This window comes from Lepeophtheirus salmonis, chromosome 3 (assembly GCF_016086655.4).
Source record: "Lepeophtheirus salmonis chromosome 3, UVic_Lsal_1.4, whole genome shotgun sequence".
Lineage (NCBI taxonomy): Eukaryota > Metazoa > Arthropoda > Copepoda > Siphonostomatoida > Caligidae > Lepeophtheirus > Lepeophtheirus salmonis.
In genome coordinates, this window is record NC_052133.2 from 46739704 (window position 1) to 46766509 (window position 26806).

The window sequence follows — 26806 nt, forward strand, 5'->3', positions numbered from 1 at the left end:
GGTTAAACATTTGAAATTATTAAATTTGATTTCGTTAATAATTTATATGATTAAGTAAGAACTTGTGTTGGTAGAAACAGCCCTCATTTAATTTAAAAAGAACATTATCCACACCAAGTTTTGTTTCATAGATAATTATATAATATAGATTTTAAACTTATAGTTAGCATTTTTGGTTATCTTAACTTACCCTTTAAATTTGAACAACAAACCTATAATTGACTAAAAGTATTTATGAAATATTGTTATGTATTATCTATTTGAAAAAAAAAAACGTTTGGACATTACTCCTTTTTGTTGATTTTAGTTCGAAATGGTTTTTGTTTGAATTCACCACATATTCATTTGTAAAATAGATTACATTTTATACATTCCAATATAAGAGTATTGGTGATGCAGTAACATTATAAAACATAGAAATTTTATGTTTTCTAATATTTAGTGATGTGGTTTGGCTCATAAATGTGACAATTGGTGTTTTTATCAATACATGTATTGAAAGATTGATGATAATGTGCTTTTATACACATAATGCCATATCTAAATGATACATTTAAATGTACCATTACTCAATCATGAGTTAAGAAACTATCTACGTAGATAAACCATTACTCATGATATAATAAAATACATCATGGAATATTTATGTGATGTTACATAAATCATTATGTGATATCACATATCACATGTCCAGGGTTGTAAATCATATGCATTTTTTAGTGTGCGAGTTTTTCTTTGTTGGCAACCTGAATAATTTTTTTTTTTCTTTCATATTTTAGCATTATTATTTTATTATTGAGTAGAAAACATCTACATATAGTGGAATCAGTAATCACAAGAGTATTTTTGCTTATGAAAGATGTGGAGTAACGCTGAGGATTTGTTGCAAGGTTTTTCGTTTAGGTCCGTGTTGGACTCAAAGTAGAATTAAGGATCGAAAAATGAGTAATTCATTTCTATATCATTGATTTATTCTGATTGGTGTGTGTGTTTATATCCTTCTTTTTTTGTAGCGAATCTAATTAAGCGTCATGATTGTCATGCTTTCTTCAAAACATTATTCAAATTGTTAAGGTAACCAGAATGATGTTCGGTTTATTTTATTCTTTATATAAATAACATGATTACAATTTAAACCCAAAACATGTTTTATTGAAACGAGATTGGATTCATACATTTTTATATCTACTGTAAGGCTATCGCAGTTATTTTTAAATGCACAATATAGGAAGAATGGGCATATTTGAATAGTTATCTTTATTTGTAGGAATAAAATTTGATGAAAATAATCAGCTTAATGTTTACGACTCAAAGTCTTCTAAAACGCTACGTTAAACGTATGTTAATTTTTAATTTTAAGATACTTAAAATACCTTTCTAAAATATCATTAAATACGTTTGTTTTTAATCTAATTTTATTGAGAAATTATATTTGCTTAAAATATGAAAAATATATCGTCTATTTTCAAATTTAAAAAAATAAATAAATACATACTGTTAACCTGAAAAATATTTGTGGTTTTATTAATTATATTTCCTTATTTAAAAAAGTATAACGTGATCAGCAGTTAAGGAGTAAGACAATAGTCAGAATAGTAAATCTTGAGGTTTTACTCGATCATGTCTGAACCTTTTAATAGGTATCAATAGGAAACGTGTTGTTATTATTCATTAGTTCCTGTGGAGAAACTATCTAATTATAAAGTAATCACTCTTGAAAGACAGAAAGTAACACAGCAAATTAATTGGGGAGTTGTAAAAGCCTATATTCGTGTTGGACTTAGATTATGATTGAAAAAAAAAAACATTGAATTATTTTTGAGTTTGTCCTTGCTTGATGATTTGGATTTATTTCCTTCAATTTCCTGTCACAGATAAGTAAATAATCTAATTAAAATAATCTTTTAGTCCCAAAGTTTCTGGTTTTGTGGCTAAAATAATTATGCTTTGAAAAATGATTCAAAAAAATGAGAAAGAACAAAAAAATGGACCTGCTTATTAGATATCAAATAAATTTATCATTTTGATCACAATGACAAAAGTTTAAGGGTGTCATAAAGTGTTGCCACACAACTTTATAATTAAAAATACAGAGCATCTTAAAAATTAATATATTTTAAAATTTGTTGATTGCTATATATTTTTGCATATTTATTTAAATACAAAGATTTATATACAGGACCAGACTTTAAATCTGTAACAAGTTTAGACCTCAATATCTTCTGAACCCTCAAATCTCCTTTTATGAATGTGTGCTCATCATGATTTCAATGACAAAATTGTTCAAAATCTTTGAGATGTCCTCCTAATGCGAAAAGGGTTACGCCCATTATTGTGTACGTGCGTTCTTGGCGCCCGCCCAATGATATTATTGAGCTTACAATGCTGCTCTAATCAACTGTTTAGGATGTTTCCAAGGCTTTCAAGGAGTCTAATAGTTCGAGCACACATCTAAGGGAGACTTATGCCTGTTATAAAATAAGAAAAAAACGCACTCCAGACTTCCTCAAGAAAAATGAAATATGGCCTTGTAGATTGCTGGATCTAAAAACCTTGGAGTATTGTGTGTGGACATTCCTAGAGAGAGAGTCACATTTACATGCAAATAACACCGTTGACTTCTTGCAGGTTAACCATCAAAGCTTGTGTCAGTTTCAGGGCCAGGTTCGAGGCTGTGAATAATGCCGAAGGTGGTTGGATTGAATGATTGACTTTCCTATAGATTCCCTACATATATGAGAAAAAGATTTGTGAATTGTTGAATTATTTTTTTGAAATAAATTGTAATATATGTTATCCTTAAATTTTACGTATTTAAAATCATCACCCTATATAATGCCGCTCTCTGTAACAGAGATTTTGGGGACCAAATGTCATGTTTATGTTTCTCGAGATAATGGCAATGAGAAAAACACCATATTAATCAAAGGGAAATTTTTGTTGACAAATGAAAGGGATGGTTTTTAGAAATTTTAGAAAATTACAAAATTTAAAAAGACGTTTTTATTTCTACGTATTTTTATTTTGTGCCCTATTTATGGTAAACTTTATAAGCACAATTTGATTATTCAGCAATTTTCTATACTTTATATCACTATGTCCTCCTCCATTTTGAATGATGAATTCAAGAAAAGGAAAAACATAAACCAGGCTGGCCTTGATGTAGTCCGATGAGAAGTTGTTCCACTCTTCCGTGATCACGTCCTTCAGGGCATCGATATTTGTCTTGATCGTCTTGCCCTCCAAGATACAACAAACAGCAAAGTCCAGAGGGCTCACGTCGGTTGAGGACGAAGTCTACCGCCCAGAAGGCATCTATTTTCTCCTGCAGAATGCACCTTCTTTAAGGTGTGTTCCTGGGGCTGTCTTGGGTAAATATAGTTGTCGCCGGGGAACGTGCACTTCAACTGTGGCAAGACATGTTACCATGATGTAGATGTCCATGTTGACTTTCTTGTTGGCATTGAAAAAGTAAAGATGCACTTTGCTGCCGTCAGACGCTACGACAACGAAGACAATGACCTGAGATGGATGTTTCATCCTGAAGGATCACTCGACCGGAGCTCTTGATTCAGGCAAGAAGCGATTATTTCTCCTGATCAGAAAAGCGCCCACTGTGAAGATCTTCTTGTTGGAGATCGACATGTGCGCGGAAGAGATTGTACACCCCTTTCCGTTTTGCTTGTTGCTCGGACTTTTTTGATCGCAGAAAAAAAATACAGGCATCAAGTTGTAGTTTTATGCAAGTTCTTTTGAATTTGCTCCAAATACAAAATTGTCAGACTTATAAAACTGAGGCTAGACGGCCTGGAAGATAATTCTAATTTTTGAGTCCTCCTCTTTTAAGTTAACTTAATTCAATCAAAATGGTATTTCTTAATATGATGTATGTACTTCAACTCGACCTTACTCAATGCTTGAATACTAGATTGAAATCAGTTTTTTTACTCAAATCCTACACTACTAGAAATAAAATGTTTGACTAGTCTTGTTAAAGAACACTAATCAATATGCATAATTAAACCATAGAGGCCTACCAAAAAAGAAATGAAGTTGGGTAACCAAATTTTTATAATAGTGGAGGTAGAAAAAACATTTATGTGTATGTGAATTTTATGCAAATAACCTCATTTACAAATATATTTACATTTACCTAAAAACGACACATAATAAATACTTTATCTGGCCAAAAAAAAATCTACTAAAAAATTTAAGAAGTTTATAGTATCTGCTAATACATTATTCAGTTCAAAGTGTTGGTATTGTACATGTGTGGTACATCAACATAAAAACAATCTTGAATAAAAATCAGGGGAAAAACAAAACCTATTTTATGTGTTTACTTTGTATATAAAAACAGCTTAATATATTTTTTAGACATATTTGAGTCAAAAATAGGCATTGTATTCAAAATTTATGGTACATTTTAAGATAGTCCAGAACTTTTGCTTTAGATTATGATCTTTTTTTCATTTAAAAGGATTTTATTGGCACAGATATGTTCTTTCAAATTAAATTAATCTATTTCTCCATCCTTCATTTTGATAATCAATATTGGATACTTTAAGTGCAATTTACTTCTAAAGTAGCCGCATTAAGGCATTTATACAAATATTTTTTTGATAAAAAGTTATTATAGTCCAACGAAGAATACAAATTTAATCCAAACTCAAGTTTGAAAAAAGCAAACATATGGCTTTAGCCGTTAGTTTATATTAACGTTGTATTGGATTTTACCTTTTTTACATTACTCTAAAATGTGTCGAAAAGTATTTTGTATACTTACAGTCATCTTTTGGCATAAATAGAACAAAATACATAATTTAAGTAGTTCTACTTAACATGAGAAGTTTTAAGCTTGGTTCAGAAAAAAAAAACCTCTAACCAAATTTGGCAAAAATTCAGATTTAATTTTAAAACCTTTTTAAAAAGGTATTATATATACAATAAATCTGTGTTAAGCGGTCTTTCAAGTGGAACGGATAAAAAGACCGCTTAGTGCAAGTGACCCCTTAAGCCAAGATCCCTATTTTGCAATAGTTATAAATTGGAAAACTGAATATGGTCACTTAGTGCGGTGAAACACAAAAATATGTTGATGTTAGACCAGATTAAGCAGTAAACAATTTTCCTTGTTTCTGGAAGTAACCTTAAAGAGTTATTTTTGGTTCCTTATATGTAATTCCTTTACTCTAAAATTCAATTAGTGCTTTAAACATCTAAAAAATATATTTTTCTATAATAATAAATATCCACTATTTACTATAAGAAATTAATATTAAATCCTTATTTTTACAAATTAATATTAATGATTTAAGTAAGCTTAATTATTTTTAAAGAAATATATGAATTGAAAAAATAAATATTAAAACATCAGTAACAGACATTGCCAAAATGTTTTTTTTATTTAAAAATAAAAGGATATTTTGGAAGTTACCATAATTATACTTTTTTTTTAAATAAATGCTCGTATACTCCTAACCTTACCTACTAATTTATTTATTTTTGCCCCCATTCCTTTTTTTCCATAATTAGATTTCATAATTCATAGGTAAGGAAAATACACCTAATGAAGTAAAATATTTATGTAATAATGTAGTTTTCTCCTATTGCAAATTCTATTATTTAAAATGCGAATTTTACAAAAACATAGACGTATGTAGTTCAAAGACTTCACATAATTTAATCATCTGTGATTTTAAGAAGAACATGGATCTATTAACCAAATTAGAACTAAAAATGTTATATTATTACCATTCATCAAGAAACATTATTTATTTTAAATTAGTTATGATATATTCAATTTTGCTACAATCGAATTTCAATTTAACAATTTTTCTGTCATGGAAAAACAGTACCTTAAATCGAAAAATAAAAAATAGTATCCAATGAATGAAATACATTTTCTAAACTTTATTATAATTTACAAATGTCTTAATGTTGATAAAGTAAAAATCTTTTTATATCTCGTCCAAATAAAGCAACACAAGTTGCTATTACACTTATTGAAACACCTACAAGTAAACTAAATCTTAAAACAACGATCAATCTATAATAAAAATAAATTAAGAAAAAAACCCCAGTAGATACTAAAGTTGATTATTTTACAAATAGAGGAACTATATTTGGGGAAGCTATTCTAGCTGGAAGTGAACATTGAAAAGATATTTGAGTATTAAGTAACAAATATTAGTAATAAACATAACAATGATAATATTTATATTATCACTTAAATGGGATGTCTTTAATTTACTATTAAGTAAAGTTTGAAAAATAGTATTTCATGCCTAAATTGTTTATTATTCATGTTACACATGGGACATTAGAAAAATTACTGTTATTTTAGTAAGACACCAATAAATATTCTGCAGAAACTTGTATAGTTCATCAAAGTTGTATGCCTGTCGTACTAGATATAGTAATACACTAGGCTAATTGATTAAAGTTAATAAGGGATGAATAAGCATAGAATGTATTGTTTTTTATGTTTTTAATTATTCCAGTTCCTGTATTTGTAAATATAGCTTTTGTCAAAAAATAAATATCTTTTCAAAATAGAAATGGAAAGTTACATACATCCATACTTTCTATAATGTAAAAATTCGGTGAGTCTCATAAAATCCTTTATACTGAATTGATCCATTAAATTATTTTTATAAATGTTTCTGTTTTCTACTATTGTACCAGTATACCAAACCGTACTAATAACGGCACAACATTTCATAGACATAGTTCCTGCCCTTATTAGCTTTATATTCAAATATATGCTGTGCATTAATAAGATAAGGATATTAGCTTGCTTTCGTCTATTGCAGTGGTTACCAAACGGACATGTACTATAGGATATTAAAAGAAGACTATCAATATCTACACTGATAAATAGTTTTGGAATCACTGGTCGTGAGTTATAATGAGTAAACTTTTTAGTAAAAGAGTTGCATTGTAGGAAATATATTTTTATAGTAATAATAATTAATTATTTATTATTAAAAGAAACACAAACATAATATTTAAAAGGAAAAAATATAACAAAAATTGCAATGGTAAACCCCAAATAATCTCCCATATTGACTATTTTTTTAGATTATCTGACGATTTTTTACCTTCCTTAGTCATTGTAGATGTTTCAATGTCTATTACTTATACTCAAACAAGCTGTTGTTCCCCTCCTTTCACCTGAGAAAAATTAACAAACTATCATGAAATATTAGGTTTTCTTTCTCTATTTTTTACATGAACAACTTATTTACCTGTCTTAATTGGAGGAGTAAAATTAATGTCAAGTCTTTCAACAACATTGCAGCCCTAAAAATTGCTCTAATACTTTCTGCATCCCAAAAACTAGGAGAAGTCTCACCTCAAGATAGATATACATATGCTAATATTATAAAAAAAACCCAATGTTCAATTATCGCCATATCTTCAAAAACCTTCCAAATTTGTTATTTACAATATGACTCGTTTAATATTTGGGGTAATTAATAGGTAAGATGTTGAAAGGATGTCAATTGAATGGAATGTGCCATATCTTGTGGGTCTAGGAGGCATTGTTATGAGTAGAATTACTACCCTTGTTTCAATTTTTTGCCAATGCGGACTATTGAATCTTACAGTTTTTTGACAAGAAAGTATAACATTCAGTGAAAAAATGTCTTCTTAATCTGAAGATGAGTAAAGTCCTAGCCTATATTCATCAACATCATCTTCTTTTGATACATCCTCTGAAAATTCAGGATCTTGTAATTCTTGTTCATCAAGCATAGTTTGCTATGTTACATTTGAGCTCATTTTTTTGGACGAACTAATTATAGATTTGATCTGCAATCTCAATATCTACTTATTCATGTAATTTATCATAATCAAAAACATGTCTTTATGCTTTGTCCATTATTCTATTATTTTATAATTATGTAGTTCTAATCTAATGGGTATGCATTTTTTTGTCATGGTATAAAAAAGAACTTTTGAAAACGTTCATTTATTCAATAGAAATACAAGGTCCTACCACAACGCTTTTTTAACTGATGTTCGACTTCCACCACGTTTTTTAATAGTGACGTCAAATAGTATATACTGTTTTTATTAATCATATAATTTCTAGTATAATATGCTCTTAATATACTGTGGTAATACTCTATGAGATGAAAATCTGTCTGTCTTGCCCAGATGTCAGTACGTTAAATGAAATTGAAAACTCTAGCAAGTCCAACTACGTGATGGTCTAACCTTGTATTTCTATTAACCTTGCATTCTAGTAAAAACTACGTTTCAAATATCTTTGTCTCTCAAAATCTACTTACTTTAAAATTAGAGTACGCTTGCTCTTTATCCAAAATTATCATATTTGGTCTCTTTAAGAATGAATATCAATGTTTGTTTGGGGTTTTCAAAAAATGTATATCGTTTTTAAAATTAATTTCTAATAACTGGGAATAAATAAATCGTATGATTATTATTGTACACAAGTCATTTTCAATAAATATGAAATGATAAAAAAAATATTTTTTTTGATTTTTTGTTATGTTAAGGTTTATTTAGAAACACTCAAAAAATAAAGATATAAATGAGAGGTATTTTTTTCTAGTAAAAGTTGAAAACAGGTCAATTTGACCCATAAGACGAAACAATGCTTAAAGAAACATTAAAAAACAAAAACAAAACCACCAAACTAATCATTGAATATTGTATATTCATGCATGTAAAGTCCAATAATATGATATTTAAAAGATAAAAAACAATTTAACAACGTCAGAGATAGTATGGACGGCGCACACCAATTTCGCAATCCCAATCCTTTGGGCTTCCATTTTTTAAAATAATTAATATATGACATTGTAACACCACTTTTTTGTTACCTAAGAAATCCAACATTACCTGATAATAAGGGAAAAATTTAATTGCAACTTTATAAAACATTTTAAATCTTCGTCATATAGGCAGGGCTAAGCAGTCGTTAAAATGAGACACTATCAAACAGAGCTAATCAAGAAAAAAAAGCTTAGAATACAACAAATGTTGAATTATTTTAGACTATTTCAGGACTAGTATGGATGTATTTTTGTGTTCAAATGAAGATAAGTTTGTAATTTATAAAAAATATCGATATATAACTAATAACAGTCTTTAAAATACAACCGTATGCATTGAAATATCCATAGACACTACTTATATGTATGAAGATAATTGATTGGAATTGATTCGAAGGAAAACCCCTATACATTACCGTTCTTTCCAAAGAAAAACAAGGAAAAAATAGAACATTTAATTTAGATCCGTTGGTTCTAGAAATCACATTTATTGATTGTTCCTCGCTTAGAAATGTCAGTATCGTTTTAAAAAAACGCATTTCCAAACTACAAAGGAAGTGAAATATTACGAAATTTGTCGTATAAAAATATATTTTACATTAAAAACACCCATAATATTTGTTTTATACTCTCTATATGACGTATGTGAGCTGTGATCAAATGACAAACAAAGCGTGCCCCCTCCATTGACGAACTTACAAAGTAGGATCAAAACAGAATTCTAGTATTTGTTAGGGACAAAGTGGCGATGGCCTACTGCTGTTTTTGGCCTCGTTTAGAGACTGTAATTGAGGCTGGAGGTGAGTTTATTACATTAAATGAATCAGAATCTATCAAAGTCTGGGGTAATTTTTTTAATCAGATAACTGGTTGGAAAGATAATTGTGTTTGGGAAAAAATAAATATATATTTTGGCGGAGCAGATAGCTTGCGCACCCTGTTTAGACAACAGTAAAAGCTCAAACATATGTAAATATACATGTTATAATTTCTAAACTAGAGATATATATAAGGAAACTATTTATTTAAATATATTTTTCTATGTACATAATATATACTAAGTTAAATATAGCTTTATATCTCGACATATTTTTTTTTAATTCCCCAGGGCTAACTTGAACATGGTCACAAAAAATAAAAATAAATTCCTTGGATATTTTTTTTACCCCTAAACAGAAAAGAATAGGATTTTGAAAATAAAATAAGAGAAATAAATCCACGCAATGTTATTTATCTTTTAAATTTATTTATATTTCAGGTAGAGATTGTGGTTTCCCAGGAAGACCTGGTAATGGTACGGCAAAGAGTGTAGAAAAGTTCTTTTATCCATCGGAGGAGGTGGAATATTTATGTGATGATGGATTTGTACTTTTTGGAGATCGAAGAAGAACTTGTCAGGAAAATGGAATATGGAGTGGAGGTCTTCCAGAATGTAGTAAGTGTTATTAGATTTTTAGCAATAGAACGACGTTGATATTACTAGAGTTGTAAGTTTTAAGCATATTGTAGCATGCGGTTTTTGTTGTTATTGGCAATCTTCAATAGTGTTTTCACTAGTCTCTCATTCTTGATAAGAGAAGATGGATGTATAAAGTATTTTCCCAAATTAAGGGGGAGTAAAAATAAGGAATTGTTGGGTAGATGGTTTGTCTCCATCATTTATGAGCACACCCCCTTGGCTGAGATAAAAATTGAGGATCGACAACATAGTAATACCTGCCAATGTCCTTGCTTGATAAAAAGGGGGACTTGTGTTGATTTTGTTCCACTCTGCACTGTTTGTAACTAACTTTATGAAATACCATGCTTTTCTCTAAAACGATTTTCGTATTGTCTTTGATATCATATTTTTATTTTTTTTTTGCATACTAAAATGCTTACAATTTCCATCCCTAGTTATAGCGCCTAACTTTGCAAACTGATGTTATAAAAAGTCAAACGAACTATTTTTAAGCAATGTAAATATGTAAATTTTTCTTCCAAAATTATCTCGAAATTTAAAATAAAGTTATAATAAACATTCTAAATCTCTTAAAAAGGAATTCTGAAAATACATGAAAGTACACGTTAATACAAAAAACTCTGTGAGTACCAAAATCTTTCTACCGTTTGCTGAAAATATTTTCGAATAAGTAAAAAATCTACCAAGTGGGGACAGAAAACATTCAATAATATGACTAATAAGGTAATTTTTGTAGAATCAAAAATAGACAACTCAGAACAAATCTGTTATATTTTTAAGTACTATATCTAGCTATACTTTTATGCCCTCCATTATAAGCAATAACAGCTTGGACACACTGGCGAACAGATTGGTAGTTTAAAAAAGTATTATTTTTAATTTCTTATTAAAACATTATTTAAGAATTAAAATTTATAAACAATAAAGCAAATCGAATCAATATAATTAAATATTAGGCCGAATAGACATATATTTAGCAAGGTATTAAATATAGAAAACAAAGAAGAGGACAAAACATTCCTGAATTAAAGAGTGTAGATAACGAGAGGACTAACGTCACGTTTATCACCTGTTTCTGGATCCAAAGATTTGTTAAGTCTTGGTTACAAACGTTCAAACGTCCTTCACTTCTCTCTATGTCACCACAATAAACAGCAAAATCAAAGGGGTTGGAGTCAAGGATAGAATAGGGTCTCATGGAGACAGGTTAGAAGTCAGCCATATTGTAGCTGAAGAAGTTTGGATTCTTCTTGGATGTTTGGAAGGGGAAACATCTTGTATCCAGGGATAATTCCGTTCAGGAATTGTGCTTCTCTGCCACGACAAGACAGTTTACCAGAGCAACTTATAGTACTACTCCGTACCTACACATTCTCCAAACTGGAAAAAGGTTATCCCCGTCATTTGCAAAAACAACCTGGACCAACATTTTGGCTAGGTGCTTAGTACGGAAGATGTCCTAAACCTCCTCTCTAGTTTCCGCAAGGAAACAATCGTTTAGTATTTGTACTGAAGCATGATAATATTTTTGCCTCAGCCCGAACACTGGTGTGGAAGAGACTTGTTTATTTTTATTTTAGCTGTTGTTTAGTTGCGTAATAAAGCCCCGTTACTTTTTAATAAGATGAATAAAATGGTAATTAAATGGTACTACATACTTTTGGTATTCACTCAGTATGGCTTCAAAACTTCGTCTAGAACGTAGTGCTCAGTTTTATGAATAAAATACAACTTTTAAAAAAGCTATAATTTGTACTACATCAAAATTGACATCATCTTTCTGATGTTAAGAGTTAAATTTAAATCTTTATCTATCATCATATGCTTATATTAATTTTTACATTTTCAAAAATTAATAAAATGTGAGTTTTTTTTTATTCTAAGAAAAATATTTTCTTAGTTAAGTCTTTGATGTTTAATACTACAAATATAAAACCCGGATGGATAAAGTATATTTTGAAAAGCAAATATGATTCTCTCTTTATCAAAAAAAATTCTAATGAATATCATACATTAAAATATTTATTTTACATTTTTTTTTTTCAATAATATTGAAGTTCGTAAATAACCTTTTTAGTCTTTTTGGTCGTACTTTTTACAACTTCATCGACAAGAAATTTACCGGAATATATTATAGTTATATAATGAATAATATAATATATATAGAAGTGTTCTATTTTTGCCCGATAAATAATTAATTAATAAATTTTTAATTTTTGATACCCTTTGTTGATACGAGTTGTATTTAACACAGAGAACTATGTTGCCTGATAGATTGAATTATAATATGTTTTGTTAGTCATAAAAAACTATAAAATTACAGATAAAATAACAAACTTTAATTAAGCATGAGCAAATTAAAAAATTATATATTTTTGCAACAAGAGGGTGTGACATTTTGGGGCTTATTGGCACAACAGAATAAATTATAAAGGGTATTCCTTTTTAATTCATATTTCTTGCGTCCCAAATACTATTTTGAATTTACATGTATTAAACAAATAAAATAACATTACCATTCAGGGAATTGTATTATTGCTGGAAGACAGCATCATTCTTGATAGTTATGTAAATAAATTCATATAAGTGCACATGCGCCAGTGAAATACAAAAGTCAATAAATATTTTATTTTTGTATGATTAATAAGCCTTGATAGTTGATTGTGACATCAGTATCTCAAGACAAATTTTTTCTGTGTCAAATTCTCTAAGTATTCAATTTGTACTTGTCTCTTCAAAACAAACCCTAAGCAACTAGATTGTCTTTTTCTTAACTATCGTGTCATCCACATCCGTTATTTTAAGAGTCAAAATGCCCTGCTTTCAAAAATATACAATAAAATAAAGTAAATACTTCAAGTTTGAGATAAATTATATTATACATAATTAATTTGCAAACTAATAATTAACTTTTCAATTCAATACGTATTAATTATAAATGTAAATGTCTATAAAGAATATCAAACATAAATCTAAGTTACATGAATAATATAAAATATTTTATAACTTATTTGATTAATAGTATGCAAAAGTCCTACCACTGTCTGCGTCTCTAAGGTTAGATGTTGCATGATCACAAGATCCATTTAAGACTATAAATATCAACATTTCAATATATTTTAATTCGATCCTCATATGTCAGGTTTTCAAATTCTGCCATATCTACGAAAAACCTTTTGTCAATTTTCATTCTTTGAATAAACAATATACTCAATTGATGTGCCAATGGACTATGCCAATAATAATAACCAGTTAAATGTGACTTATAAGACAATCTTAGTGTAAATTATATTTTTAGCAAAAATATAATGATGCAAATTATTAATTTTATACTATCCGATATGCTGTAGTCTCTTTATAAAAAGCAAGAAATTTTGAAGTCTAAAAAATATCAATATAAGAAAATCTTTTGTTGTTCATTTTTTAAATAGAACATGAATAGAGGAATCAAAATCAATTTGATTTCTTACATTTGATCCCTTTTAATTCCTGATTTTGTCTGTTTCTAAGTCTTGATCTCGGGTAAGGTGGAACTCACTACCACAGTTGTTAAATATTGCTCATCAATGTAGTTGGTTTATAAGTTCTATTAAAATTAATGTTGTCACAGTACTACTTTTTTCGTAACGGTTCCAGTATTTAAAAAAATATTTTGATAGTGATTGTGTCTATTTTCAAGATAACTGATTTTTATAATGATGACGTATTTATCTTTTCCCTACAATATTAAAATTTAAAATAACTTTTTTTTTTATCAATTAGAAATGGAAAATTACTTATAAGATATAAAATCAGTCAATTGTTTCTTCTTATTAAACACAAAGGAATCATAAAGAATTCTAGTACTATTGGTAGTTATTTAGAACTAGAAAAATATAAATATGACTTGCCAATATGTTTAAAAAAAAAAGGACAATACCACACAGAAAATTTAAAGAATGGTTGGAAAAAGAGCAGATTAGATCTCATAACGTTATCTTTGATTAGCTTCCACTCGCTACACTCGCATTCTGTATATACTAAGGATGTACAGAGGAATTACAAGGATATTATAATCAATTCTACTACAAGTTTGACAGGACTTATACTTATAACTAGAATTGTATCGTTCATTCTTATTCGCGTCCATTTCAGTCTTAGGACCTGTCCTATCGGACATTAATGCTGTCAGTTTTTGGTAGCGGTCCTTTAGTATTGTTCCCTGCAATTTTTCCAAAAACTTCGCTGTTACATTAAGACCATTAAGGTGTGAGAAAAATATATTAAAATCATTGCAGATATCATGCAAACAATCATCATGTTTTTATTTTAATTTGATTTAAAACAAACATATCATATTATTACTTGGTTATATAATTTATTATATTATATAAAATAATAATTAAAAAAAGAAAACCCCATTCATCCATGTCAGGAGGGATCAACTTAACATTTTTAAGAACTGAAAAATGGGACTGGACTGGACCTAGGTCCTAGTTATAGACCGAAAAATGGGACTAGACTGCATTCATATTGAAGGACCGATAAAACACTTCTTGTCAATTGTCAGTGTTTTTTCCCATTATCTATGAGCTCACGGACTTTTCACTTACGTGTTATCTTCCCAAGAATTAAAAATTAATTATAAAACGTTTGGAGAAAAAATAAAATGTTCATATTGCAGTATCAAAACATTTCTTCCTTGTCTAAGGTCATATTTTTTTGAAAATAACAAACATTATTCCTTAAAAATACAATCGTAAAATCCATTTTTTCCCAAATAAAAATAGAATTCGAATTTAGGTATGAGTATGCAATTATAACTTTACTATCGTGATACAAAATGAAGAAAATTAGGCCTGATATTACGCAAGTTATTTCAACTGATCTCACCTTTACATTCTTAATACCTAGATATAAATATTATTTGACTTGTAAGTATTACTTTAGTTGTTAGGAAGATTTTTTTTTGGTTGCTTCTTACTCTTTTTATGATATTAACATTTGCTAATCTTCAAAGAAAAAAAAACAATAATAAAAAAATATTTTTTTTCTTTTCTTTGAATCTCTATGGGATAACTTTATCAAAGAAAATGAGACTTTTTTTAGTTTGCTGTTGATTTTGATGATACAGAGAACATAAAAATGTGTCTTTCTTTTTTGTTTTCTTTTAATAATTTTTTTTTTTTTGCTGTTATTATTATTTTTTATGACATTGACAAAACAAGGGAAGCATTATTTTTTATTATTAAGACAGGGCTCCAAAATCAAAATCCTTGATTGTTATATAATGGACATGATAATGTCCGTTTAAGAGAACAGAAAAATTAGAGATACATTAAAAGAATATATAAATAGGGAAGTTTTATATAATGATTTAAAACGTAAATGGTAGAAATAGTCATACCTTGGATTAATAAACAAAATTAATGTTTTAACGTTGTGTTAATGGACTGGGATTTTCTAAAGAATATTTATCATTCCTTTTAAATATAATTTTATAATTGTGTAAATCTTTGTCGTATATTTTTAAATGTCTAGTAATTGACAATTTTTTTTTTGTTGTTGTTGAGTTAATTGATTTTCTCATTAGTATTTTGTGTATCATACGTAAGCTTATCAAAATTGATAGTTACTTATTTTGTACTCAAAATTTAATAAAAATAATAAATATTTTGTAAAAAAATTATTAATTTTGAACTATGATTATAACATCTTCAGAAAAGTTTGGACAAATAAATTAAGATATGTTATTTTGTATGAGAAATTACTTTAAAAAAAGTTTTTGAAGTTTCAAATTGAATAGCCTAAAAAAATTATACGTAAAAATGCCACCGAGGACATTAATCATCTTCAAAAGAAGAATATATTTATTTGTTATGAAAGTTACTTTTTTTGTCAAAAAATAGCCTTCTTGACACAAAATCAAGTTCCACTCAAAACTAAAAATAATTACTCCTGGTCTCCCATTCGGACATTTATTCAATGTTTTGTTTTTTTCAACACTCCAAAGAATGCAAGAAACAAATTTAGATGTTATTTGCAAATACAACCAGAATTTGAAAATCTTGTATATGACTGACCTTCAAGCTACATTGAGCCTTTGATATTGACAGCCGCGACTAAATATTTCGATAAAGCAATATCTTATCTTAAAGATGCAGAGAGTGGAAGGTGTTTTGTATACTATATATCATATAGGCTATAATATAAAATAAAGGATGCCATATTTTTTCATGTGACTTACATTTCTATAGGATATTTTATATAATAATTTTACATTCAAAATAAGTATTAATAAAAATAAAAACAAGGCAAGATTGTTTATTTATTAGCTATAATGTAATTTATCTCAAACTTCAAATATAGACATTGTTTTATTGGATATTTTTGTAATCAGGTTATTTTGAACCCTCAAAACAACGGTTCTGCATCAAAAGAAAAACCACAAGAAGGTTAACCTCCAGTAATTTAGACAATATTCACATCCTAAGTACATGTATATATTCAAAAATCCATCTTTTCAATGCTAGGATTGTTTTTTTTAATTTGACACTAAATTAAATAATATATATACTCTTTCGCTAATGTCCATTAACCAAAATGGGCTGTAATACAAGATTTGTTTAAATAGAGTAACAGAAAACTAGCTGAATTTTATAATGAATTTCACCAGATGTGTCCTAATGAACTATGATAGTTGAGAAATTAAATGATAAATGTATTCAAATCAAAATATTTAAATTTTGTGGATTTTTTGTCACTCAATAGAGTAAAAAAAGAATCATATCATTATTCAAGCAAAGAAAATACAGTTCTTTTGTCCTATGAAAAAAATACGATCGAAAGAAAAATATTCTTTTATAACTATATATATGTACAATGTATGACCATTTACGATACATCCATGCTGCTGTTACTGTAAAGTTGCTGCTTTATGAACCAGAACGAAATCTCGTTATTTATGTATGTATAATATATGCTTGTAGGTATTTGTGGAGAGTACTTGATACTGTACTTTTATTTTTTAGCAATGTTCGACCTTATTCTTCTTTCTTTTCTTTATATATATACATTATTATTTATAATAAAAGTACTTACGTCATAATGAACCCACCCAAAAATAATCATTAAGGTACATGAATAAGTAATAATTGTAATCATATACAGTATGTCTCAATATATTATTTAAACACAATATAAATAACTTCTTACATATTAATTTTATGTAATTTTTTATCGTTTTTAATAAAATAAAGTTTGTAGGTATATATGTCTTTCTTTCTGTGCAGTGTCAAATTGTGTTTGATGTAAGAATTAACAATTTTAATCATATCAATTACATTTTGCAGGAGTTCTGCGTGCATCATCGAGAGTGTGTACAGGGAGTGTGTAATAGTAGAGCCCCTTTCTTGAGTACATACCCAATTTCCAACACTGCAAAAACTATTGAAAAGCAGATAAACATTGTAGGCAGAAATACTTTTGAATCAGATCTATTTTGTCATCAACCACATTAAAGAAAAGGTTTTTCCATCAACTCCAATTACTCTCAACTTGATACCTTGACGCCCCTCCTCATATATATAACACTTAGATTCACATTTTTTGGAGTACAAGAGATATTGAGATATGCTGTATATTTCTTTCAATGCCCTATAAACTGCTTAGTATAAAAGATTATTATAAAAACAGGTAAATGAATAAATACCCCTTTAATGAAATATTATCTTATATTTTCCTAACTGAGTTGTGAATTTGAAATTTTATCAAAATTATATTAACTGATTGCAAAACGTATAAAAACTGACTGCATTATCTCATCCTTTTGCTTACAATGAGGTTTATCCATATCAAAATAAAATACATTTACAAAGATTATTGATTTTTTCTATGATAATTGTCAACATATTATACTATTTTTATGTTATGGCGATAGATTTTTTGATTTTCGAAAAAAGTGTAGGTCGTAACTGACACTCATCTACTTTATCTCTAATCTTAATATTGTAGCATATCAGCACATAATCAAGATCGAACAATAACTCTCTAAATTGAGTCTGAATAACATTTGTATTCTTCGAATTATGTTGACAATTTCTATTAACAAATTACTCAGATAATCCTTTGGGTGTGTCGCAAACCGTACTTGAATTAGAAAAAAAAATCAACACCATCATTCAGTAACTAGAAATTGATTTATTTTATTTGAAAGGCTGCATCGGGGCCAATATAAGTATTTTAAATAAAATAAAGAATATATACTATACATTATAATCTTGGGTGTCTTTAAACATTCCACAAATTTCAGTAATGAGTCTATAATTGACTCATATTTGTAAATGAATATTAGGCTATAAGTTAATAAAGTAAAAAAAAAATAATGGGATTTCTCCGATACTTAATTTTTGTTCAAGACTGTTTTTATTTTGATGCATCAAATATACAAGAACAAATATTTATATGTTTCTAAATAATTAAAATTTATAGGTTTCATTACAGAGAACATATTTTTGTCATAATTCAAAAGACAAGCTTTTACATACATAAATATTCTTACAATCGACCCAAAGCCTACAATTTTTGTTTGAGTTTGTATTTGTGTTCACTTAGCATATATATATATATATATTTTTTTTTCTTTGCATAGTACGAACGTCATATATATAATTGCAAATTGTGCATCTATATCAAAATATACTTATAGTATATGAGTATATTACTTAGTCAGTGTTTGAAATAATACATTATATTCCATTTGGATTTTTTTTTTTTTTTCATTTCAAATTTTTTTATAGCTGCTTTTTAAGCTTTCTATATTTTGCTATTTACAATAGAGAAAAAAATTATTATTATCAGTTCAAGACTTTTACTTATACATACAATATATATTTGCATATGTAGAATGTTGCAATTTATTTACTTTATATTCACAAATTTATATTTCAATAACAATAAGCATTATGTATTGTTATTGCTAGAACTGTTTTTTCTCTTCTTCTTCCTCCTGGTTTTGAATACATCCCTCAACACACTTTTGACTATGCAGCTTTAATTTCTTTAATGGGTGTATCTTACTTTTTAACAACTTCGAACTGAAACTGAATTAGACGGAACTACATTCTTTAGTCATTAACAAGGACCCAGACGACACTAACTATTATTTTAAAACAAAAACAAAACTTTGTTGATTTATTAAACTTGTTTTATTTCGTTTGAAAAATGGAAGTTATGCTACCACGCCCTGTTTTATTAATCCTGAAAAAATAACTTCATCCTCCGTTTGTGAACAACCTTTTTATAGCACAGTTAGTAAACTGAGTAAAAAAGAAAACCCCCCAAGGTATAATGTATTAAATTACATAATAGACAGTTAAACGATTATACCAATAACATCTATTCTTAATAAAAAAAGAAATTAACAAAAAAATATATATTTAAAAAAAATTATATATAACGAGTACAAAAATTCAATACAAAAACTAAGGAACGATTTTAAGGTAAAATAGTTCATTAGATTCAATTAACTTCAATGAAAAATTGCTAAATATACAAATAAATTTAAAAAATGGCATTACTAAGACTAATACAGAATTGTATGTAGTCTGATTTAGTGTTTGAGGAGTATACTGAAAAGTATTTTCTATAAAATGTATATTCAAAGTAACAGATCGGTTTTTATAAATCTCGGGGTATATAAATATTTTTTTGTAAATTTGATGAACCGTGTGAATATATATATTTAAATAATAAATTAGATAACTAAACTTAGAATAACTAAATCTATGATATATCTATATATAATGTTTTTTACAAAAGTATGTTATATACACAGTCCAGGATTTACACTAAGCCATTCATTAATTTTATAAAATAACTTTATATACATTAAAAAAAGCTATTTTTACAAATATTCACCTAAACCTGCTTTTTTCCTTGTAAAATAAACCCTTTGAAAAAAGTTTTAATTAGTAAAAATAGTTACAAACTTATTCCATAAAAAAACTTATGTAAATGAAAAAAATTATTTTAAAATCTTGAAAAAAAAAACATATGTTTTTTTTCTACTTCATTGTCCGTTCTTATGGAAAGAAAAAAACACAACGAATTAAATTATACAACAAAAGTTCTGAATTATCCTTCTACCATCGTTTGAGCCACGTTGCCATTGCTTTAAATACCAACAAAAATAAAGTGGTAATTTTAGAAGCAAGGAAAAAAAACATTTATTCTTTTAAAATGAAAGCAAAGTTTTTGTATTTAAACCTTGCTATAATAATTTAGGTATGTAAAAAATATTGAAATATTGAAAAATAAGTTTTTTCATTTCTTTTTTTTTTCCTTTTGCAAAAAATTGAATAATTTAAGTATATTAATATATGTAACACAGAGTGTTTATATATTATTGTTATAAGTTATAATAATTGATATCAATTTTGTAAAACAGATTCAATATAAAGATTTGTAATTAACAACATAAATATCACTTATTTACAGTTAATTTAGCATCTACTTATATAGTCAAACATGGAGTTTTCTAAATATATGGAAGCCTATCGTTGTTAGTTTGATTTCTTATTTTCCAATTGATCATTTTGCGTATTAAGGGTATTATTGCAAAATTTGTCACCATTGATCTATATACATTAAATTAACATAAAATATTCATTTTGAAGATTTATTAAAAAAAAAGCAGCAGGTACCGCAATTAAAAATATATATCCAACAATGAAGCCACAGTTGTCCTCCAAAATGGCCTTAATTCCAATCCTGAACCTCACACAGGCATTGAAAACTATATTTTTATCGAAATTCTTGCATTTTCAGACGATGGAGTTGGTCAGATACTTCTTGTCTGTTTGATCATCTATATTGACCTATGACTCAAGGTAGCTTTAAATAATATACAGCCATATTTTGAAGTGAATTTATGACTTTATTTGGCTCAAAAATATTGATACGTACAGAGTTGGGATACAAAACTTGCAGTAGCATAACTAAATTACAAAAAAAAACCTCGATTTTTAAGACATCAAGAAGAGTCAGTGAAATGTTTATAAACTAAGTTTATCTATATATTTTATTACATATGTCTTCATTTACAGCCAATAATGCCTCGACACAGGCTTGAGGATGAAGATACTGTCTATAAATGACCACACTGTCATGATAGCAAGTCGGAGCCAATCCTAATTTGGATGAGGGGTGTGCAGATATTCTTCTCTAAAACACCTCAAACTACAAATTCCAGGGAATCGATATCAAGGTTTAAAGATAGTTATATTGAGGCCCACCATAACTCAGGCATATTGTTGCTGCAGAAGTTTTGGTCTTCTTGGCTCTATGGGACTCCAATGTACTTTTCGACGTTATAAGAAGTCTGGATAGTCTCTGCAACGCTTCACAGCACTCACACCGGCCCAGAAGAGATTCCACACGGGGTTCCTTTTTTTTATTGCTCCGACGTGTTTACACACACAATACAAAAATACAAAATTTGTTTATTTTTGTTAAATATGTCATTTGGTTGTGTACTAAAAGCTTGTAATTAAAAATACTTGAATAAAATTGTAATTAAATGCTACTGCATATTTTGGGTCCTCATTCTGTACTATAACAGTTGGATACCAAAATAATATCCCTCAACACATGTTGTTCTATATACGGAACAAAGCTATTAAAGTTCTTTGGTAAAGTCATTAAATAAACATATCTAATTAAATTTAAAAGCAAAACAAATTGTTTAACCCACAAATTAAAGTTTATGTATTGAAGGATTACATTTTCAAAAAAGCAAAATAACTTAATGTAAATTTTTTATAGTATATTGATATTTATAATTGTATAACTATTTTAATGAAAGGAAATCAAACAGTTTTAGCGAAAACAGATAGCTAATATGTTATACTAAAAAACAAGAGTTAAACATTTTAAAATTTGGTACCAGTAACTGTTGGATAATTTTGCAATGACTAAGTAAGAACCTAGCATTTTCAATAGTTGAGTAGGATATGTGTGTATTTGCTTATATTAAGAGCCTCTTTCATAGGTAAAATATCAAAATTCCATCATGGGCATGTAGTATGAAAAGTATAGATATAAGATCATGTAGAAAACTGTAAACATATGCTCCATATCAACAAAAAATCAAGCAACAATTACTTTTATCTAAATTGAGTAAGGATTAAATTTGTATTTTTCAACAAATTATCACCAACTTCCATCCAAAAATTATTATTTACCTTCTTGAGCTGCTGCAAAATGCATTCAAAGTACCCAAAATTGTACGTTACATTTAAATAACGAGTAATTTATGAATTTTATTTGAATGACCAAAACTTGATCAATATCAGTATCTAAAATCAAATAAAAGTTTTAAACTATAGCTGAACATATTGGGTACCCAATTTATTCCACTAATTTGAATATAAAGACCATAATTGACTCAAATTGTTTTAAACATATTGGCCTTATGTTTGTAGTAAGTTGAAAAATAAAATCCTTCAAGACTTTTAACACATCACATTCATGATCCCAAATATTGTTCCACGTACATTTCTAATTCATTACACTTCATAGGTCTAATTAAAGTGAGCTTATTTTTCACAATATTCAACAGATAAGCATGTACAATTCGAAATCTTCCAACATTTAACCTTAAGTCTACGCAAAAAAAAAAAATATATATATTTATATATGTAATCAAAAAAATGTGTTCAACTGTACAAACTCACTCCTTTTATGTTTATCTATTTAGTAGTGCAAATTTACCCTTTTTTGCAAAATATTTTTTTGATGAAGAAATTAGGAGTTGTAAAATAAAAAAGTGTGGGTCCGTTATATTTATATATATTTACCTTTTATTAAGATATTTTTATATAAAAAAGAATAAATATTTAAAAAATAATTATAGGTACATATATAATTATTTCATATTTAAATGGCATGTTTCCCCTTTGCAAATTTGTTCTCGGTAATTACATTAGTTAGTTTTACAGCACACCTAATTCTATTTCACTTTTATTTGTACATAGAGTGGAAAAAATAATAATTTAATCCATTCTCAATTTAGTAAGTTTGCCCATTCACTGAGTAAAGAACGGCATATATTTTTAATGCTAGGTTTATTTTAACAGTGTAAGACATTATACAAATATAAACAAAAAAAAAGGGGTTTGAAGGAAGAAATACGATGTGTACAAACCCAAGATCAGTATCCTCACCGTCAAGGGTTGGAAATATTTTCTTTTTTCGGTGTTTCTCCACTAAGGGGAAAATAAAACTTTACTGTATTAATATGAGGATGAACGGGATTATAGTAGGAGATATCTTGGGTGACAATCTCCACTGAAAGTTTTTAAATGAACAAAAAAAGTGTCTTTCAAGAAGAAAAATGCCAAGTTGTTATAACCCCAAAAACAACATAACCAACGTCAAGGTATAGAGCCAAGGTAGAGGTATACATAGAAGATGCTTTTGAAGAAGGGGTTCTCTGCTTAGGTGAAAGGATGACTGTACCACTTTAAAAAAAACAACTCATTTTTAAACAATATGTTTAATTAAAAAAAAATACTGAATTCATCTTAAAGTTTAGTAACAAATAATTAAAAGATAGTTTTGCAACGTTTGAGTAAGAACCTGCCTTTTCGATTAGTTGACAAGGGTAAGAGTAATTGTCATTTTCATTTGCTGTTTTAGAAATTTTGTCAGGGTCCTAGAGGATAACTTGTTCAAGTGTAGATTCAAGATAATATTCTAAAATTATAATATTCTAAAAACAACTCCAAACGTATGTGACGTGTCTACATAAAAACAATCATTTTTGACAAAAGTGATGGTACATACTAAAGTAATATGACAATGGAAAGTTGAGTCTTAATATAATTGCAAACTAAACATATTCTAAAGTTGATATCATTATTATTTTATTCTTAAAAAGAAAACATATGAGTATAAATTAATCCTACTTCTTAAAAAGATGAAGTGTAACACTGAGTAATTGTTATAATTATAAGTGCTAGTCCGTGCCAGACGCAAAGTAGAATTGAAGAACAAAACTGAGTAATTTCTGCCTTTATCATTACTAAATATGGAGGGGGATTTGTTTATTATTCTACCTTTTTTTAGTGTTTTTGCTCATGAAGAAGAACAGTATTTCTGTTAAGGATTATAAATGTAACAACTTGTTGGACACAGTGTAGAATTGAAAATCTAAATCTGAGTAATTCCTGCCTATATCATTGTTATAACGCGAGTGATATTTGTTTTTCTTTCTTTAATCTCACAACTGCTCGAATCTTATCTAAGTAAACACCTAAGCTGATCTTCTTCATAACATTCTATAAATTTTCCAAAGTGACCATGTTATTTATTATTTATTTTTAATGTTCCTTTCATTTGTCAGATGGAGTTGCACAGATGAAGTATAAGTCAAGTTAGCAATAAGTATTACATTTACTCCATCTGACCTAAGAATAGTCTTTCCTTCTCCAGAAACGAACGGGCACGACCCTATGGGCATGGAGTTCAAGAAAATAATGTGTCCCGAACGCGTTGTCCATTGGGCTACGTCGTCCATCTTTCTTTTTAATTTACAAATTACAATAATTTGATTGTATATAGCTTCAATAATATCTTAAATATATGTTTGGTGTCTGTTTTAATTTAACATACCCTTTAGGTGATATTATTAAAATTTATATTCAGAATCAATGCTCATATTCTTCATTCCAAAGTATGTAAAGGTATTTCTTGCATTAGACACAGAGTTAAAAGAACATTTTTCCTTTTTTCCGTACTTTATTCTATTTGATACTGCGACACATAATGAAAACTCTTTTCTTTTCTTGTGAGAGTGAAACATAGGAAAGAAGCTTATCTCTTAATTAATTTGAACAATATACTCGTATGTATATTCTTTTTTCATTTTGTATTACTATTATTAATAATACTGTAGTGTGTATAGCTACCACTTGTTATTATGCAAAATCCAAGTTTTTTTTTTTTTTTTTCGTGCTTTTTATGTTTATATATATTGTATACTTATAGAAAGACAGTAAGAACTTATAATTTACTTAGTTTTCTTATATAAAAGTTTTCTTTATGCTTCTTGCAGGTCAATAATATATGTCCTATGAGTTAAAAGGATAGGGATTGTCTTACATTAAATTTAGTTATTAGTGTCAAACTCGCATCAAGATAATTTTTTTAGAATTTGGACTTAAGTTCCAAACAGATTTGGACAAATACTTCGGTCCAGACCGTGATTTCAGACCATAGACACGACGTTATCTCACTAACACAAAATTGTTAGCTGTTGTAAGCTGTCAATATTTCTGCTTCCCCAACGACCTAATCATTATTCAGAGCGTTGATTGATTCAAATATAATTAGCTTTTGACACTTTGTGGACAATTATTGTGTAATAGTTCTATGGTTGTGAAAAAGGAGCAAAGTACCAATAGATTTTGGGCCTTCCCTGGTTTCTTTTCACACAAAAGGTTGTATGATACAATGCAAGTAACGACATGGAAAATATAGTCCGATCTTTTAGTCTCAATCTATGTACCTAACCGATTCATGATTTGCACAAATATTCTGAGGGTACTGGAGTTAGCATTTTCTGATATATTAAAACTAAATGAAAGACATGGATATTCCTTTTAGGTCCACACAAGATTGAAATATAAGCAACGATCTGCTATATCCCCCTCTTCACTTATAAAAAACTGATACATGTAAATAAGAAGAGTGGCAAATTAAAGTTATAGAGATGGGAAAATTTATATTATAACTGCATACGTCATGGATAATTAAATTAAGAATACATTTCCTAGAGAGTACATGAAATATGGATTAAGAAAGAAATTTGTTATATAAGACTGTTTTTTAAAACGTCATCTTTTTTAGGGAGTGAAATGCCTCCATAACATATTTCACGCTCATTTTTTTTTATTCTTTTTTTTTTACTAATTTTTATTTAAATATGCAAATCTGAAATTGAAACACAAATGCCTTTATCAGGAAATAATATATATATTCCTTCTTGAGCAATTTTTAAATGAGACTGAATCAAAACAAAATTTTCTTTTGCGCCAACATAAAAAGAATTTTTTTTTTCACCCATCCAGACCAAACTTATTTAAGAGACATAGTTAGTTCCATCAATTATAAATCATATTGGTCTCAGACTAGTTTATAATTTTCAGACCGAAACCAACCACTTATTTTGTTTATATTGATAAAAAAGGCTTTAAAGGCCAAACCAACTGGAATTTATAATTTGAAAGATCATTTCCGTTTTTTATGGTTTCAATAAAAATAACAAATATGGGTTTTTGCCGACAGGCGCTCCAAGACCTGAATTTTCTTGCAGAGTGTTACCAACAATTATTAAATATTAATTGCATAATTGAGAAGAAGGGTCTAAGTGAACTCTTCCCACAGTTTCTTTCCGTATGAAAGGTTGCGTGATACAATAATAGTAATACCATCCAGTATATAGTTTGTTTTTTCGGTTATCGATTTATGAGCTGTATAAATATGATTTACGCAACAC

The 26806-nt window shown here is 28.0% G+C and overlaps 1 protein-coding gene across 1 annotated transcript in view; it reads left to right on the top strand.

The window, feature by feature from the left end:
* LOC121115384 (uncharacterized) overlaps window positions 1-26806 on the top strand; it is a 286411-nt gene that overhangs the window by 167597 nt on the left and 92008 nt on the right. Inside the window, exon 3 of the mRNA XM_071887445.1 lies at window positions 10066-10242. Coding sequence (XP_071743546.1) covers window positions 10066-10242 — 177 coding nt within the window. The remainder of the gene's footprint in view (window positions 1-10065; window positions 10243-26806) is intronic.